Source organism: Fundulus heteroclitus, chromosome 8 (assembly GCF_011125445.2).
Source record: "Fundulus heteroclitus isolate FHET01 chromosome 8, MU-UCD_Fhet_4.1, whole genome shotgun sequence".
NCBI classification, from domain to species: Eukaryota; Metazoa; Chordata; class Actinopteri; order Cyprinodontiformes; family Fundulidae; genus Fundulus; species Fundulus heteroclitus.
In genome coordinates this window covers 9,290,687-9,308,281 of record NC_046368.1, presented here as the reverse complement: position 1 = coordinate 9,308,281, position 17,595 = coordinate 9,290,687, and the positions used below count along the sequence as shown (strand labels likewise).

The window sequence follows — 17,595 nt, the reverse complement described above, 5'->3', positions numbered from 1 at the left end:
TCACCTCTTTTAAATTCCTATAGCATTTCTGCCTCTTACAGGACATTGCCGGCTATCTGTGCCTCAAAATCAAAACACTATCTGCACACTAAGGTATTGTACCACAGCTTAGGAATAAATATCTTCACAATACCCTTCCTTTACACGGTTACGGCACTGTGTTTAGAATACCAAGAACAAGAGCTCCACTGGACTCCAAAATACATGCAGGCCTTTACAGTGCATCCAGAATATAAGTCAAGCTCTCCCAAGTGAACTGCAAGCAAAGTCAAATGCAGTGAGCTAAGAACTAAACAAAAGCTAAACATGGAATGGGCAGCAGCTGCTAAATGCTTTTTAAATTTATTTTTTTTTCTCTAAAATTTTCATGAACCCCTTTATGTAAATGTCCTTCGTACTAGCACATTTATTCCAACATAAATGTAAAAACAATTAAATGTGTGAAGTGTGAAGAAGAAAAAAATGGTTAACTCATTAGCTGGAAGATGAAGTGCATCAAAAAATGATTTACGCCTTGATTTCTATTTTTGATGTTTTTTTCTCAAATTAAAAGTTTCAGATACTCAAAAAATAATCCTTTAAAGACAACCTTAGTAAATAAAAATGCCAATTTAAGCTTTTATGGCAAAATGTGATCAAAACAAACCTAGCCACAAGTGAAAATGAACAGACTGATATGATTGATAATACAATGAATTCATATGATTAAACATATATTTTAGAAAGCTGTGATCCTTTTCACTCACCGCATCCAGGTTTGAGTCCTGCCACATTTGTTGAATCAAGAAATCCCATAAACAGAACCTGTTTGACGAATTGAAGTAGAGTGAAAGATCTCAAAAAGCAACACACCATGCTCCAATCGAAAGAAACTTCAGAACAGATAAGAAATAAAGTCGCTGATATCCCATCAGTCTGAAAAGGGCTGCGAAACCATTTCGAAGGCTCCAGTTAACCATGGTGAAAATCATTTATGATAAAAAAAACTGAACAATGTCTAAAGCAATGCAGGTCTGACTTACCTCAGTTCAAGTCATTGTTGATGGTTAAAAACTTAATTAAGAATAACAGACTGGGCAAACTGGGCATCAAGCCTTGAGTTCAAAGACCCAGACCACTGTTGACCAAAAAAATAAAATAAAAAAAGATATTCTCACATTTGCCAATTATCCCCAAGACTTTAGGGAATATATCCTGAGACTGACAAGAAAGAAAGGAAACTTTCTGGAAGGTGTGTTTCCCATTACATTTGGTGTAAAACTCAACACAGCATTACAAAAAAGGAACCAACACTTGAGCTTGGATGTGGTAGTGTGGTTGTCTGGGACTGCTTTGTGGCTTCAGGTGCTGAACGTCTTGGTGAACGTTACTGAGCCACAAATCCTGCTACAGGACAATCCTGAAGGGAAATTGCAATCAGCTAAGCGCTGTGGACTGACCTTAAACAGACCATTGTTGTTAGAAAAACTTTCACCATGACTAAAGTAAAGCGGCTGTGCAGAAAAAGGGTGGGTGAATGCTTTCTCCACACTGACGTGAAAACTGCCATTTATCAGAAACACTTGATGACAGTTGTTGTTGCCAGTGACTTTTGAACAAGTTATTAGGTTTAGAAGGTGATGCTTTTTTACTCAGGGCCATGTTGGTTTGAGTAGCCCTTTTCCCTTAAAAGAGCATTGCACAAGTTGCATGAAAAAAATATCCCAAAGCCACTCTGGTCTTATTTCTTCCCTTCTCTTCTCATAAAACTGATACCCGGTTCGCTTCTTGCAACTCTCAGCCTTTTTCAAAGTATACGGTGAGAGCAGCTGAGCTACAATTTACGGCTAACACCAAAGCTAAGCTATAATCTAACTGCTAAGCTCAAATAAAGGCTGTAAGTCTGCTTTTTATATAATGGAAGTTATCATCAACATACACCTGGACATAGAGCTGGGCCATATGGACCAAAAATAATATCTTGATATTTTTAAGTTGAATGCCGATATATGTACGATATTTATCTCGATATGTTACTTTTTTTATAAAGCAATCATAAAAAAAAATCTCAAAGGCAAATTTTTAACAAACAGCTATAGATAAATATGAGAAATGGTAGAAAAGCAACCTACTAGAATACATAAAAGTGTAATTATAATGCCACATAGACCATCTTGCTTTAAACGATATAGTCTCATCTTAGGTCTCTTTTGAAAAAAAATCTCAATATTTTTGAAATCTCAATATTTTGCCCAGCTCTACCTGCACGCTTCGGGCACCGGTGGTCACATGTGTTTTAAATGAGTTTCTCTGTGTCTCAAGCCCTGAACAACATCTTGCAGTTTAGTAGAACTTCCCTAATTCTACAAAAAAAAAGAGAGAAAATCTAAACCCCAGTTTTATTATTAGGTTTATTTGGTCTTGATTATGGGAGTTTGCCCAACCAGTCTACATGTGTTTTGTGGATCTGGAGAAGGCATTCGACCATGTCCCCCGGGGGATCCTGTGGGGGGTACTCCGGGAGTATGGAGTACCGGACCCTTTAATAAGGGCTGTCAGGTCTCTGTACGACCGGTGTCAGAGTCTGGTCCGCATTGCCGGCAGTAAGTCGGACTCGTTTCCGGTGAGAGTTGGACTCCGCCAAGGTTGCCCTTTGTCACCGATTCTGTTCATAACTTTTATGGACAGAATTTCTAGGCGCAGCCAAGGTGTTGAGGGGATCCGTTTTGGTGGCCTTAGGATTGCGTCTCTGCTATTCGCGGATGACGTGGTCCTATTGGCTTCATCAGGACGTGATCTACAGCTCTCACTGGAGCGGTTCGCAGCCGAGTGCGAAGCGGCCGGGATGAAAATCAGTGCCTCCAAATCCGAGACCATGGTCTTGAACCGGAAAAGGGTAGAGTGCCTTCTCCGGGTTGGGGAGGATGTCCTGCCCCTAGTGGAGGAGTTCAAGTATCTTGGGGTCTTGTTCACGAATGAGGGGAGGATGGAGCAGGAGATCGACAGGCGGATTGGTGCAGCGTCTGCTGTGAAGCGGGCGCTGTACCGATCCGTTGTGGTGAAGAGAGAGCTGAGCCAAAAGGCGAAGCTCTCGATTTACCGGTCGATCTACGTTCCTACCCTCATCTATGGTCACGAGCTTTGGGTCGTGACCGAAAGAACGAGATCCCGGATACAAGCGGCTGAAATGAGTTTTCTCCGTAGTGTGTCTGGGCTCTCCCTTGGAGATAGGGTGAGGAGCTCAGTCATCCGGGGAGGACTCAGAGTAGAGCCGCTGCTCCTCCACGTCGAGAGGAGCCAGTTGAGGTGGCTTGGGCATCTGGTCAGGATGCCTCCTGGACGCCTCCCTGGTGAGGTGTTCCGGGCACGTCCCACCGGGAGGAGGCCCAGGGGAAGACCCAGGACACGCTGGAGGGACTATGTCTCCCGGCTGGCCTGGGAACGCCTTGGGATTCCTCCTGAGGAGCTGGCCCAAGTGGCTGGGGAGAGGGACGTCTGGGCCTCCCTACTGAAGCTGCTACCCCCGCGACCCGACCCCGGATAAGCGGAAGAAGACGGACGGACGGACGGTCTTGATTATTCTATTTAGCTTACATCAAACTTTAATGAAACAGAAGAAAAGTGGTATTACTTGTATATATTTAAGCCAAAGCCCAAAAATGTTTTACAAGCCAGGAGGATTTGGTATTTCCACTTTTTCTTGACCTAACATTGGTGAAAACCGAATAAAACTGTTCTATACCTATTGTAAGAGAGCATATTTAATATTATCTTGCTGATTCTTTTCAAATCTCTACACATCCTAAAAAATTCCATATCCTTGCAAATCTGAAAAGAATTAGACAATGTGAGGAATACTTATTCTTTTTGTTTTTAGAAAACCACTGCTGCCACACTTATTGGCACCCCAAACATGCTCTTTACAATACATTTAACTGAAGCATTTTTCATGAATAGTTTAGTTTATGGAGCTGATTAGTATGACTATACAGTTTTAAGTAGTAACTCACAACTCCATGCTTCCCTGGTTTAAACTATGATGAAAAACAGAGGCATATTTCAACAGAGGTGTTTCAAGGAGGTTAAGAGGATTATAGAAATATATCCAAAAGTTATTGTTAGAGAACTGATGCACAGAATCGCATCACGGGGCATCATAACAATTATTATACTCTATCTACATGACTTGTTGTTTCGGAAGCCTAACAGGAAACAGAATTTTGAGTTCTACCATCACAAACATAAATGTTAAACATTACTGGCACAACCAAAAGGCCTATATGACAACTTCAGCTTATCTAAAATGTTTTTTTATAGATGTATCCCATGTAGATTGGAGGTCAACAACCTTATTAATCCAAAGAGCCCACTTCCACTAAACAAAATAGCGCTAGAGCTGAAAAACCTGCTGGACCCTGGTAAAGTAAGAATTGTTTTTAAATAAATATTTATTATGTAAATATCAGTTGTATGGTATAAATTAAGAATTAATTAATTAATGTGTTCTTTTTTGGCGTTATGGGCCAATTTTCAGAGTAATCAGATGTGAAATGGGTAGAGGCAAAAGGGGGGAAGATATGCACCGAGGGACCCAAGGTTGGGAATCAAACCTTGGACTGCTGAAACTGGTAGTTTCCGTATAATTACCATTCCATGTAGTTTTACCCAAGAATAACTTTTATAAAGAGGAAAATATTTTTTAATCGGAAAAAAGAAGCAATATGAGTCTTTTTCAGATCTAACTAAAATAAAACAAAATAAACAAAACTAGGCAGCTTATGTAGGCGTAAAGCACATTGTTGTAAAATGGCCCTTGCACCCTTAGTGTCATTACTTTGTTCAAATTCTATGCAGAAATTGCATAAACATACAAACTGCCTAAACCACCCGTTCCTATTACTTTGGGTTTTAAAAACATTGCTCATCGTTACTGTATATTTTTTTTTAAATTGCTTATTTCCATGTCATCGTTTTTCAAAGTTAGTGGGAACCACAGTGGAGGGGCCTAAAAAGCCACATGTGCCTCTGAAGCTGCAGGTTGGAGACCCCTGTACTAGATCATTGCATTGGCAGGGGAGGAAGCTGGAATTAAACCAACTTTCCAAATGCAGGACAGCTGCTCTTCTCCCTGTGCCCCAGTGGCTTCATGTTTGCTGAATTTGGGCCCATTCCTCTTGTCAGGACTTGGGAAACTGAGTCAGGTTTGGGGTGTTGATCAGTGCTTTGTGATGGCCACTCCAGAACATAGACTTAAATGTCCTTAAGCCACTTTATAACCAATTTGTTGGTGTGCTACAGATCACTCATGACGCACCAGTCCCTCCTGCAGCAAAACATCCACACCAGAAGACACTGCCACCCCTGTACGTCAAAGCTGGAATGGCTGACTATTTTAAGAAATAAAAAAAAACTACCAGAAGAAAATATTAGGATTTTGTTCCCCACTAAATAAATGTAGAAATAAATTACAGGTGGGCTTCTTTTCAACATTATTTGTTGAAGGAAGCCACTATAGTGCAAAATATGAATGAAGAATGAATTTACTTTTTTTTACTATATATAATCGTAATATTTCTTGAGTGACATCAGGTAACCTCTGCAACAAGTTTGTGAGCTGGGAATTACTAAGACCGGAACATGAAGCACGCTTGCAAACAAAGCTTGTTAACATTTTTGTCGAGCTTCAAGGTGTCCTGTTAATGAAGTCTCTTGTTGAGCTTGTTAGCAAATAGAAATGCTTCAAAAACATCCTCACAGCAACTTACTGACCATTTGTTTACATAGTTACTCTCCTTTTTAATTCATCTTTATCCTATTGATACTCCAGTAGCGTTTCTCTAGGACGCCCTGACATCCAGCAAAGCGCTCTGCTGCAGAGAACTCAACTCCCTGTTCAGAAAATATAAATTAATCATAAAAGTTGCAAGCCAGACCTTGGAGGGGTTGGAGGTTGGGATCTGGGGGTGGGTTTGGGGTTCGGGCTCCAGGTGGCAGGTGTAGATCTAGAGTTGATGCACTCATGAGAATTAATTTGTCCCATACCTCAACCATATCCTTTGAATAATAAATCAAAGGAACGTCCGCTGTTTTGACAACCGAGATGATGTATAAGCAAGAATAAAAGTCCGACCATGCTCAAATACACATGGCATGGCCTGCAACAGTTGCTCACATGGGGAGCCAACATATCCTCTGAGTTAGACCAATCAGTACCAACCAAGAGTGGAGGAAGCAGGATTTGTTTTAAAATAATTTTTTTCTGGGAAATAGGGTAAAATATCGTATACAGCACGCATACAAATGATCTGCATATGATTAAAACCGTCGCAATGTGAGCATCCCACCGACACACAGCTGCCAGGGTGCTGATGGAGCCAGCATGTTCCTGCCTCGGGGCTTGTGAACCACTGACATTCGGCGGAATAGATTTTCTTTTCATCATTTGTTGTGTTTGCAGGTGGAAATAAATATTTGCACTGCAGTTATTAAGTCATCGCGGCTACGCGGACTCAGGCGCTGTCTGTAAAACACTTTAACGGGCTTTGACTGACTCCAAGCGACCTCGAAGGAAAATCAGTAAAAGCAAAAAGATCATAATAAGAATTGATTCAGAACATGTATTCCATCGAAGCAGGACGTTCTGCAAAGTCTCTTCCAGTGTACAGCTTTATTTTCACTTTATTAACAGTGAGGTGCCTATAGAAAGGGCAACTTCTCACAACTTAGTGTCAATAACAGCATACACTGGTATAAAGGCTCTCAAAGGACTACAGTACTACAGTTTCTTGCTATAGCCACAAGAAAATGTCCTGTTATTACTCTTTCATTTCTAATGATGGACTTTATTTCCCTTGTACTGTTTAACAACGTACAAGAAAATTGTACTTCGTAACGTAAGATGTATTGAAATAATGACTAAAGGAAAGATAATCTAAGGACAAAGACATCGGTATGAGTTGAGCTAAAGAAAACTGAAAGATAAAGTGGTTTATAAAAAAGAAAAAACAAGCCAACAAATTAAAAAGAAAAAGTCCTAATTTTAAATGAAAGAGGCACGTGTATCACATTTATGTTAAAAATAAGTAAAAACAAACAGATAAAAGCAGTTTTGTTCAAACTGCACTGCAAAGCTGTCAGCATCTGTCTGTGGAGGTGCAGTTCCCAGCTGGGGAGGGGAAACTATCCCAGATCAATGTAGATCAATTTAAATTACAGCCAGAGCAAAAGGTATTGGATTTCTGGAGAACAGGAATCCAATATTCTTACTATATATTCTTACAATAAATAATAATGTAATACCACAGTATTTGTATAGATAACATTAAGCATTTGCAAAATATATATATTTTATTTCAATCAGTGCTTTACCTATGTACAAATTATCTAAAAGGAAGGAACCATCCCCTGTTGTTTCGTAAAGTTTAATCTACATCCCTAACTGATTTGGGAGCAGCATCAAGGATATGTTTTAAATAAGCACAACTGTTAAAAATATTCTTAAAATGTTAGTATATTTTATTAATACTTAGCATAGTAAGCAAAAAAAAAAATGCTGTCACAATCACTAACTACATCAATTCTCTTTTATTTATATAATGCACATGTCATCTCAAGACACTTTCCAAAGTCAAACTCAATTAGATTATACATATTGGTCAGAAAGTTTCCTCACTAAGGAAACCCAGCAGGTTGCATCAAGTCTCTCCAAGCAGCATTCACTCCTCCTGAAAGAGCGTAGAGCCACAGTGGACAGTCGCCTGAATTGTTGATGGCTTTGCAGCAATCCCTCATACTGAGCATGCATGAAGTGACAGTGGAGAGGAAAACTCCCCTTTAACAGGAGGAAAACCTCCAGCAGAACCAAAACCAGGCTCAGTGTGAACGCTCATCTGTCTCGACCGACCAGGGGTTAAAGAAGAGATAATAATAATTGAACTTTATTGATCTCACAATGGAGAAATTCACTTCTGCATCTTAATCTTAGCCCATCCCCTTGGGGAGCAGTGGGCTGCCACTGTGCGGCGCCCGGGGAGCAATAAGTGGTTAAGGGTCTTGCTCAGGGACCCAGAGTGCAGGCTGTGGGGGTCGAACCAGGTACTCGCAACCTTCTGAGAGTGCAAGCTCACTGCTCTAACCACTAGGCCACCACTCCCCTCTTTTTTTTTTTTTTATAGGATCCCCCCCAAAAAACAAAAAAAAAAAAAACAGAGCAGAGACACAAGAAGCACAGAAGCACACACTGATCCAGGAATCCTTTCTATGTTATATAGAAATGCCGGATGACCTGTTTCCGCTGGATGATGCCACAGCTAGCAGAATGCTAGGTGTACCTACTATGAAGAGAAAAAAGACGGTGAGAACAAAAAGATAAAAGTTGAAATAACAACAAACAATGAAAATTAGAGATCAGTAGGATAACATAGATCATTAGTTAATTATGTATATCTACTGGATGGTAAATAAAGTCTGCAGTGGATGCAAGCTTTCCCTCAGACTGCTGACTTTTCCAAATCCCAACTATGGCAAAAAAGCAACATTTCTATGGCAGCTGCTTAAGTGGCAGCCTGTATGAAAAGGAGACACTTCTCTGTAGTGATTTTTTTTTTTATCTCAAGTAGCTGCTTCCAACCTTTGTGCAATATACACATATTAACATTAGGAAAAAAAATAGTGATGTTGCTAGCATAACCTGACTTCTTAGCAGTGACGTCTCTGGCATGCTGAGATAAGTGGGGCACAAAACTCAACACCTATTAGCAGCAACACATTCTTTTGTGATGCATTTTACCTGACTTTGATCAAATTTAAATTAAACAGATAAGTTTGCATAAACGAACACACTAGAAATGCCATTTTATATAAGCTAAATGGAATTACATTTGTATACATAAAATTACAAATAAAGGCTCACTTATATTGTTCATTTATTGAACAGAAAAGATTCACATTGAACCAGCAAGCCCAACCAACACTAGAGGGTTGCACATCCTTCAGAACGTAAACATAACATGTGCAATTCCAGTATTTTTATTGGATGCTCTGAGCTTGGGGCCAGAGGATTTGTACCCCACAGAGATCTACTGAGAGTGTGTTGGGCATGCACCCTGCAATTTCAGAAGTATGTTATTTAAACAAACGTTTGGGGGCCGGCCCCAATATCAATATAGGCACCTGAAGAGGATTTAGCCTACTGACCTTGTCAGTATTCTGGCAGAAATAGACACCAACCCCACTGGCCCCAATTGCAGAGACGCCAGAGCTTCTTAGCTATTGTTTGCTCCCCAAAAGAAAAAAAGGCTAAAAAAATTAGTTGCTAATGGTCAACCTGAAATGAACTGGTGCTGTGACCAGCTTATTGGTTGTAAATTTTTATTATTTCAGCTTTTTGGCACTCCAACAACTTAAACATCAAAAAGACGGCTCATAGATATTACTCAAAAAAACAATAGAGGATGTACTGTGGCAAGAGTGGTGGAAACGTGACTCACTGTGTCTTTTGGATAACCTTGAAAAGTTCAGAGGAGGAACCTTTATGGCAGAGGGCAGCAGGACATAGATTAAATGGTAAGGGTGAAGCATGTTGTCCTAAGAGTTGCAAACTAATTTAAATAATTAGTTGGGAAAGGGGTGAAAGAGACAACTTTCACTGCAGTAATAGCTGATTAGATACGATGTGGATGATAAATGTGTCGTCAGGAAGTTTTGCTCATAGCTGGACACATACAGGAAGTTTACAGTTTGTGCCGTTGCACAAGTGTGTTACATGTTGGCATGTGATTGCAAGGGACATCTTACTTGATAAGGGCATATAGCGCCTAAACTAAATTCTAGCAACGTTTAAATTATAGAACATTGCAAATTCTATAAGCCTGAACGTTTTTTCACATTTCACAACCATGCACTTCAATGTAGTTTATGCGAAATCTATGTGACTACTACAAAGTGCTATTTAATTGTGAAGATATAGACAAATGGCCCCTCTCCACCCATATGTTAGCCCCATCCATCACTTCCCATCAACTCTGACCAGATTTCCTGTCCCCGGAAAACATCCTCACAGCATGAAGCTGCCAAATCCCAGCTTCACTATAGGGGTGGTGTGTTCAGGGTACTGTGCTCTCCACTCTCCATATACCCTTTTGTAAAAAGGTCAAAGAGTCCTATTTTGGTCTCATCATGTCCAGAGCAGCGTCTTCTACAGGTTTGCTGTGCCTTGTATAGTTTATACCAAACTGTATACAGGACTTCTTATGGCTGTTTTTCAACAACGACTTTCATTTTACCCCTTTTACATAAAGGCTACATTTAAGGGTTGCACAACTAATAGACTTGTCAACCTGCTTTTCCACCCGAGCTGTGGATTTCTGTAGCTCCATGTTGGCGAATAATCCCAAAAAATGGTTAAGTAATAAAATAACGGGACTTCTATTCTGAAGCTGAATACGTTTCATTTCCCATCCAGGAAGCTTTCTCAATTCAAAATGTCTGGAGTAGTGTAGAGTTCCAAGGTTTATAGACCTGCACGAAAGGCCTCGTTAGAGTTTAGATTTGCATGTAGATTCACCTGGAACTGATTATCCCTCACAATGGAGAGTCGTTAAGCTCATTTGGGTATCCATAGGCTTGGAGCGCATCTTTGGCGTGATTCTGTTCCTTGTTCTTTCGTTCTTTCCTAGCGGGGACATGTTCGGTTCCATGGTGTAAGGTTCTGATGACAGAAAGTTGGTGTTCCAGTGGGTGGTGAGAATCAAAAAGAAGATATTGGTCTGTGTGAGTAGGTTTCCTGTACACTTTAATGTTAAGGATTCCATCTCTTTCCATGCTCACCAAGCAGTCCAGAAATGAAAGCATGGTGTTGTTGGTATCCTCTCTGGTAAACTTGATGTTATTGTCCACTGAGTTGATGTGTCTGATAAAAGCTTCTACCGGTGGCTTGGTGGTGTTCCTCTGAAATAGTCCAAGGTTCTCTTTTGCATTTCTTCCATGTAAAGATTGACCACAAACGGTGGCACTGGAAATCCCATAGCACAACCATGCTATGAGATTTCTGTCTATAAAAGTGATCATTGAACTTGAAGTACATTGTGGAAAGACAAAGGTCTAGAAGGGTAAAGAGCTGGTCTGGAGTGAAATTAGTCCTGTTTTTTCAGGTTATCATCTTGTTGAAGACGTTTCCCGACTGTTTCTACCGCCTCTGATGTAGGTATTGAAGTGAAAAGTGAAGTGACATCAAAAGATACAAGAGTTTCTCCTGGTGCCATCTTTAGATGTTTGACTTTGCTTGCAAAAATCTGTGGCGTTCTCTATGTGATATGAAGTGTTTCCCTAGCCTCGTGAGACCATCCTGATCTCGCGAGCTTTCAAGGTTTCACTCGCAGATCAGTCTGGCTACTCTCCGTTAAAGAAAATTTGGAGCCGTTCACCAAACGAACGTCCAATCAGCATTGGCTTTGAGGCGGGTTGAGGTGTGACGCAACGAGAAGCGCGACAGGTCAGTCTAAAGAACATGGCGGCTTCAGCCGATGAAACTAGCGTTGGCGTGGCTATCGAGCAAGTTTTATCGGAATTACAGAGTATTTCTTTGCTGAGCTAACGACCCTTTACCTGCAACAGCAAGAGTAGCTTGGCTTGTGGTTGTGTTTTTGTCGTCGCTCGTAACAGAGCGACGACGAAGCATGTTGACAAGTACGTCATATGCTTCGTTGATCTAATTGGTTTATTTGGCCCGTCTATCACCAACATGGGCCAATCAGCTAACCAGTATTTTCGCCCCTTCCCAAAATTACTTCAACGGAAGGTTTCCAGATGGACATGCGAAGCAAATCTGTCTGGCGGCGTCAGGTTAGTGTTTCCCACCAGAGAGGCTAATATACCAGCGAGTTATTTAGCAACGTTGTAAGACACCTAATTAATTCTGCTGACAAGGGGTCAGAGTGATATTCCTTCCTTGTGGATTTTGGGAAGTACATATAAGCATTGAATGTCTTCTCCTGGATATAATCTGTAATAAGATGAATGGTTGATTACATTCTCTTTTTCAAGTTATTGGAGGTAGTGTGTGATCTTCTTTTTGTAAGTGCTGGTTGGATCTATTTTCAAGGTCTCATATGTGGTGGTGTCACTCATTAGTGGGAACATTTTGTCCTGGTAATCAGAAGTGTTGAGGACCACGGTGCATCTTCCTTTGTCAGCTGGTAAGACAGTGATACTTTGGTCCTGGCTAAGAGATGTTTTAGCTTTCCTTTCCTGTAGTGTGAGGTTAGAAGGAGGTGGAGCTACAGATCTCTGATTAATTATCTTGTTGCCTGGCCTCTCAGCATAGATGGATGGTCATGTCCATAGATGAAAACATGTCCTTGTTTTACAGTTGTCCCACACTATTTCTGACAGTAACACAAGGGCTAGGAGTTTGTCCTGTAATCAATGTGTCACCAGTTCAAACCCTCACTCCTGCGCGGTGGCACCGATTGTATGGCAGCCCTGCTTCTGTCAGTCTGTGGCTACAGGGTAGCTCACCACCGCCACGGTGTGAATGACTGAATCTAGTGTGAAGCGAATTGGGATCCTCCTCAAGACTTGATAAAGCGCTAAACAAGTACAGGCCATTTACCATTTTACCATTTCCATTTGATGATGGGTTGAATAGTACCATGTGAGACGATCAGAGTGTAGAGTGTTGTTTTGTAACCCTGCTTTAAACTTCTCCACATCGTTCCCCCTGACCTGTCCGCTGTGCTCCTCGGGCTTCATGATGCTGTCTGCTCCTTCATGTTTTCTAACACACCTCTGAGATCTTCTTGGGACAGTTGTTTATACTGAGATCTAATTACATAAAGGTGGACTCTGTTTACTAATTAGGTCAGCTCTAAATGGTAAATAGACTTAACTTATATAGTACTCTTCCAGTCATACTGACCATTTAAAGCTAAAGGCTCTTGGCTGTATTTTATTTAGGGTGTAGGGTGATAAATGCAAAGCCATACCATATTTTTTCTGATTTCTGTTGGTAAAAAGATTTAAAAAACATGTATCCGTTTCATTCTATTTCACCTTGTGTTGTGCACTTTATATTATACCACACTGATATCAGGGCTATAAATTAGCTAAATGAACCCTCTGTGTTTCTGCAGAGCCCCTGTCTCCTGTTTCTTGGGAATTGGCTGTCTTGAACAGCACATGTTGACCCACATGCTTGTTTTTCTGTTTTCTTCTCATTGGAGTGGAGCCTTTCTATTCGAAATAATGACTGCTTTTAATTTGCCTCAGGTTGACAGCGTCACGTTTATGTCTAAAGCCCTTGATGCACAATAGCATTGACACCAAACCTGAGTAGAGCCAAGAAATATCCTGATAGATGGAGCGGCAACATATTTGTTGTGCTTTTATGGGGAACGAGCCCTACAGCCCTGAACAGGCTTAACCTAATTTGCTGAGCATGTAAAACACGAACATAATAAAGAGTGAATTTAATGACCTTATCAGACAGGGAATCTTTTCAGTCAATGAAGTTTTATTTTTGTCATCATTTTTTAATGTTTATCTCTGGGCTGTGTTGGTTAGGACCCTCGCTTTCTGGGTGCTGTTTGCATGTTCACCCTGAGCAGTGTGAGCACACACTGGTTTTCACCGGTGCTGTGTTTTCCTCCCACAGTCTCAAAACATGCAGTGCAGGTTAATTTGAGATTCAAATTTGGCCTTAGGTGTAAATGTGTGTAGGTGTGTGTGTGTGTGTGTTATCTGTGTGTGTGTCTCTGTGGTGGCCCTGTAATGGACCTGTAAAAGACAGATGTTAATTACAGTGTGTTCTCAGCCTAAAAAAAGCTAAATTAATCCGCCCTAGCGTGCTTTTCAGTGTTTGCATGTGAAAACCAGACTGTGGAGCATAAATTAGGTCTTCTGTGCCAGCAGTTGGACAGCAGGTAGAGTTTCTAATGTTCCCTTCAGTGGTTTTAATTTTTGCACTGACAAACTGATAAAATGTAGCCCTCTTCAGTTATAAAAATGGTCTCTGACAGAATGCAGCTCATCCGTGAGTTCATTAATGAGCACTGTAAACATTTCTAAAGATATGCTCAAATCTGTAGCCTACTTTGTAATTCACGACTTTTAAGTACAGGTCCATCCAAAAAACTGGACCATCACAAGAGTATTTAAGTAAGGATTGTTATCATTCTATGTAGACCTGTTGAAAAGTCTAAAATACTTTGTCAAGGCTCCTTTTGATATCAATTACTGCATCATTGAAGAGAGGCAAAGAGGCGATCAGGCGGTGGGTCTGCTGTCAAACAAGCTCAGGTCGATTTAGCATCTGCCTTCTGTGTCTTTGAGTATCCTGTCTCTCATCAATAGCGACAATAATCCAGAGATTTTCTGTGTGGTTTAGGTCAGGCTTGGTTACCGACCAGTTGAGCATTGATTAAATCAGATGCTACCTCTGGACATGTGAGCGGCTGCCAGGTCCTGCTGGAAAACGAAAGCAGCTTCTCTATACAGCTCTAAAATGTTCTGGTAGATGCGGCATTGATTTTGGACTTCATAAAACAGTGGACCAACACCAGCAGATAACACGGCTTTCCAAATCTACACTGACTGTGGAAACCTTAGACTATACCTCTAGCAACTTGGATTCTTCACTTAACTTGCACCACCGTTTCCTTTCACTTAAAGGTACAGTGGACAATCTTTTTCGGCTTCGAGTTCCGGTGGGATCACCTTATCTATTGGTTGTCCCACATGACGATCATTGTGATGCGCTCACAAAACGCCAGTGTGCGTGCTCCTACCTTGTTATTTTCCGCTTGCTGGTTGCACACACGCGCTTCTAGTGTTTATGTAGCCAGTTAGCTTTGGTATTAGCCGTTCACAGCAGCGGCTCTGCTCTCACTGTACACTTTGAAAATGGCTGAGAGTCACAAGAAGCACACGTCTGAGAAGCTTATGAAAAGAAGAGGAAGGCCTTAGAAGAAATAACTACAGAGTGTATTTGGGAGATTTTTTCACGTGATCCCCTTGAGGAGCGGAAAAGCAGGTAAAATGATTTTGCGCATGCACAGTTAAAAATTTACTTGGGCGTTTCTGAACTACATTTCCAGAAATAGTTTGACCTACATAATATAAAATTGTCCTCTATAGCTTTAACTTTTAATTACGATGTTTGTGTCCAGCACTCTTCTTTAGTAATTCCCTTTTTTTGTAGTAAAATCTGCTTGTGGAGGATGTCAGAGACTATCAGCTGAACAACTAACAAGTCTGCACTCTTCCCCATCATTGTGTAGAACATCATTTCTCTGTTTTGAAAATTTCTGTTGTATTTTATGTTGGAATGTTTGTCAAATAAAAATTTTCTGAAAATCTAAAGTTTGGGTTTTCATTTCCTACAAGCCTGAATCATTACATTTAACAGAAAACAACTTAAAAATTAGAATTCTGTGTATGATGAATCCATGTGCTGAAATAAATAAAGTTTTCAATATTTTAATTTACTGAGATGTACCCTGTAATTCTGATTCAAATGCAACAGCAAAAGTCTTGGTGTGAGGATGTTTTGTGTTTTCTGTGCTTACAGGATCCACTGGGCCGGCACTGAGACTGCGATGCAGTGGTGTGGCTACATGAGCGGTGCCGTGCAGTCTGGTCAACGAGCAGCTCTGGAGGTGCTGGCTGAGGTCTGCCACGTGGCCCTGACAGCGGAGGAGCAGGAGGCCCTGGTCCAGGGTCAAGCTGTCAAGGGTCCCCCGCAGCAAACCCCGCTCTCCAGGCTCCTCAACGGACTCACAAGAAAGTCTGTGGCGATACCGGTGCTGACAATAAGTGCCGCTCTCCTGCTGGCTCAGCATCAACATTTAATGACGAAGATCAAAACTTACATGACAAATGCTTTCTAAATAAGCAAGAGTCATATCGTGCAATTACAACAAAACCTTTGGCAGACATGCTTATTCCAACTAGTGGATTTGAAAATGCAGTCACGGCCAAAGGTTTTGTCAGTTAGTGTTGATATTTGTAGAGTCCTGCTCCAACAAGGTATGTCAATGTTTCTAAATCAATCAGTCTCATAACTTGTCAAAGCCAATCTGAATTATAAACTCTTTCTGTCATTCTAACAGAAGAACATGGAGACGTCCGAGTAGTCCTCAAAACAATGCATTTATTTAAAATCTGTGTAGAGATTAATACTTCTAATAAAAATGTAAAGATTGACAAAAGCTCCAAATGATTAAGTATTAACTTTATTACAAACAAACATTGAAGCTTGTTTGATTTGATTAAAACAAATCAAGCCACTAAATGAACCGCTCACTTTCAATTTACTGGCCAAGAATATCAGAAATTTAAAAAGAAATTCCCCTTCCCTTTAAACTGTCTCGGTTGAGTATATTGAATCTGTATTTTAATTGGTTTCATCACTGGTATAGAACGTTTTTTACTCCTTCCTGGTTTTGTACTCCATTTTCCTTTTCTGTAGTTCCTTTTCTTAGATTGTTCACCTTTTCTCTTATCTTATTGATCAGATTTATTCTTATTTTTGCTGTGCAACCCATGTTTTTAACTTCTCAGTGTGAATAAATCAATAAACACTAATTCTAAAGCACTCACTGATTGTTCAACAGAAAACTTTAATACCTAACACTCAAAACTGCAGTTATTAAAATGTTTAAATTTTAAGAAATACTAGACGCTTATCGGATCCTCAGAAGACAGATGGGAAGAGATTTTATAGCCTATTTCTGGCTCCTATTGCTTTACTTTAGTTTAAGACTGAAAAGGAGGAAAAGGAGATAAAATGAAAAGTTTCAGGGCTACCTTCCAGCAGCTGGCTTTTAACAGAACAGACAGCTGCCATAAGGGAAATAATAGAACTTTAAGTCTAGATTATAGTCTTTCAACTCTCAAGGAACCTTCCGAGTTTACTTTAGACATGCGGTACCGATACCCGTCCCTCAGCTGGGGTGTCTCAGAACAGTAGTTGCTCTGTTGGTCTGAGGAGAGGGAGGTGGTGCTGTTCCCTCTGGCCAATATGAAGCCCAATCTATCCACCTCCTGGTCCACCCTCCCCTCCCCTGTGAATAAGACAACAAAATACTTGAACTTGTCCACTTGAGGCATAGGCTCATCTCCGACCTGGTTGGAGCAATCCACCTTTTTCTGTTTGAAAGCCATAGCCTCAGGCCTTGTCTACATGGAGGCGAACGCGGTAAAGTTTTAGAAGCGATTAAGAAAAAAACTGAGTTATGTTCTATTTACCGCAGTTGTCTCTATGGGCCAGATTAGTCAGTTAATGAGAGAGTGAGTTGGGCCAAATCATCTGGGCGTGTGCACAGGTGTGACGCGGTGTGTGCTCTCGTTCACTTGGCTACTTTGTCGAGTCTGCCGTAATCGATGCATTTGTGAGAGAACATGGGCTAATTTCAATATTCAGAACTTTCTTAGCTCAGAACACATCATGCCTTCAAAAAAAAAAAAGACCTGTGCAGTCGCAGCAGCAGATGCTTTTCCTCTTCCGTGTAGGTGCACAACACTGGTGTCATTTCAACTTGTCACCACAAGGGGCAGATGTCTTTTTCTCTATGCTCCTTTAAACCAACACCAGGGATTATAACCTGAAATGAGCCAAAC

The 17,595-nt window shown here is 40.8% G+C and overlaps 1 protein-coding gene across 2 annotated transcripts in view; it reads left to right on the top strand.

The window, feature by feature from the left end:
- Nucleotides 1-16,560, top strand: part of si:ch211-127i16.2 (probable flavin-containing monoamine oxidase A) — a 99,303-nt gene extending 82,743 nt beyond the window's left edge. Inside the window, exon 12 of one of the 2 annotated variants that reach the window (XM_036140075.1) lies at nt 15,545-16,560. In XM_036140075.1, coding sequence (XP_035995968.1) covers nt 15,545-15,863 — 319 coding nt within the window. In that variant the 3' untranslated portion in view covers nt 15,864-16,560. The remainder of the gene's footprint in view (nt 1-15,544) is intronic. The other variant, XM_021317296.2, reaches the window with a different exon arrangement.
- Nucleotides 16,561-17,595: the final 1,035 nt, after the last annotated feature.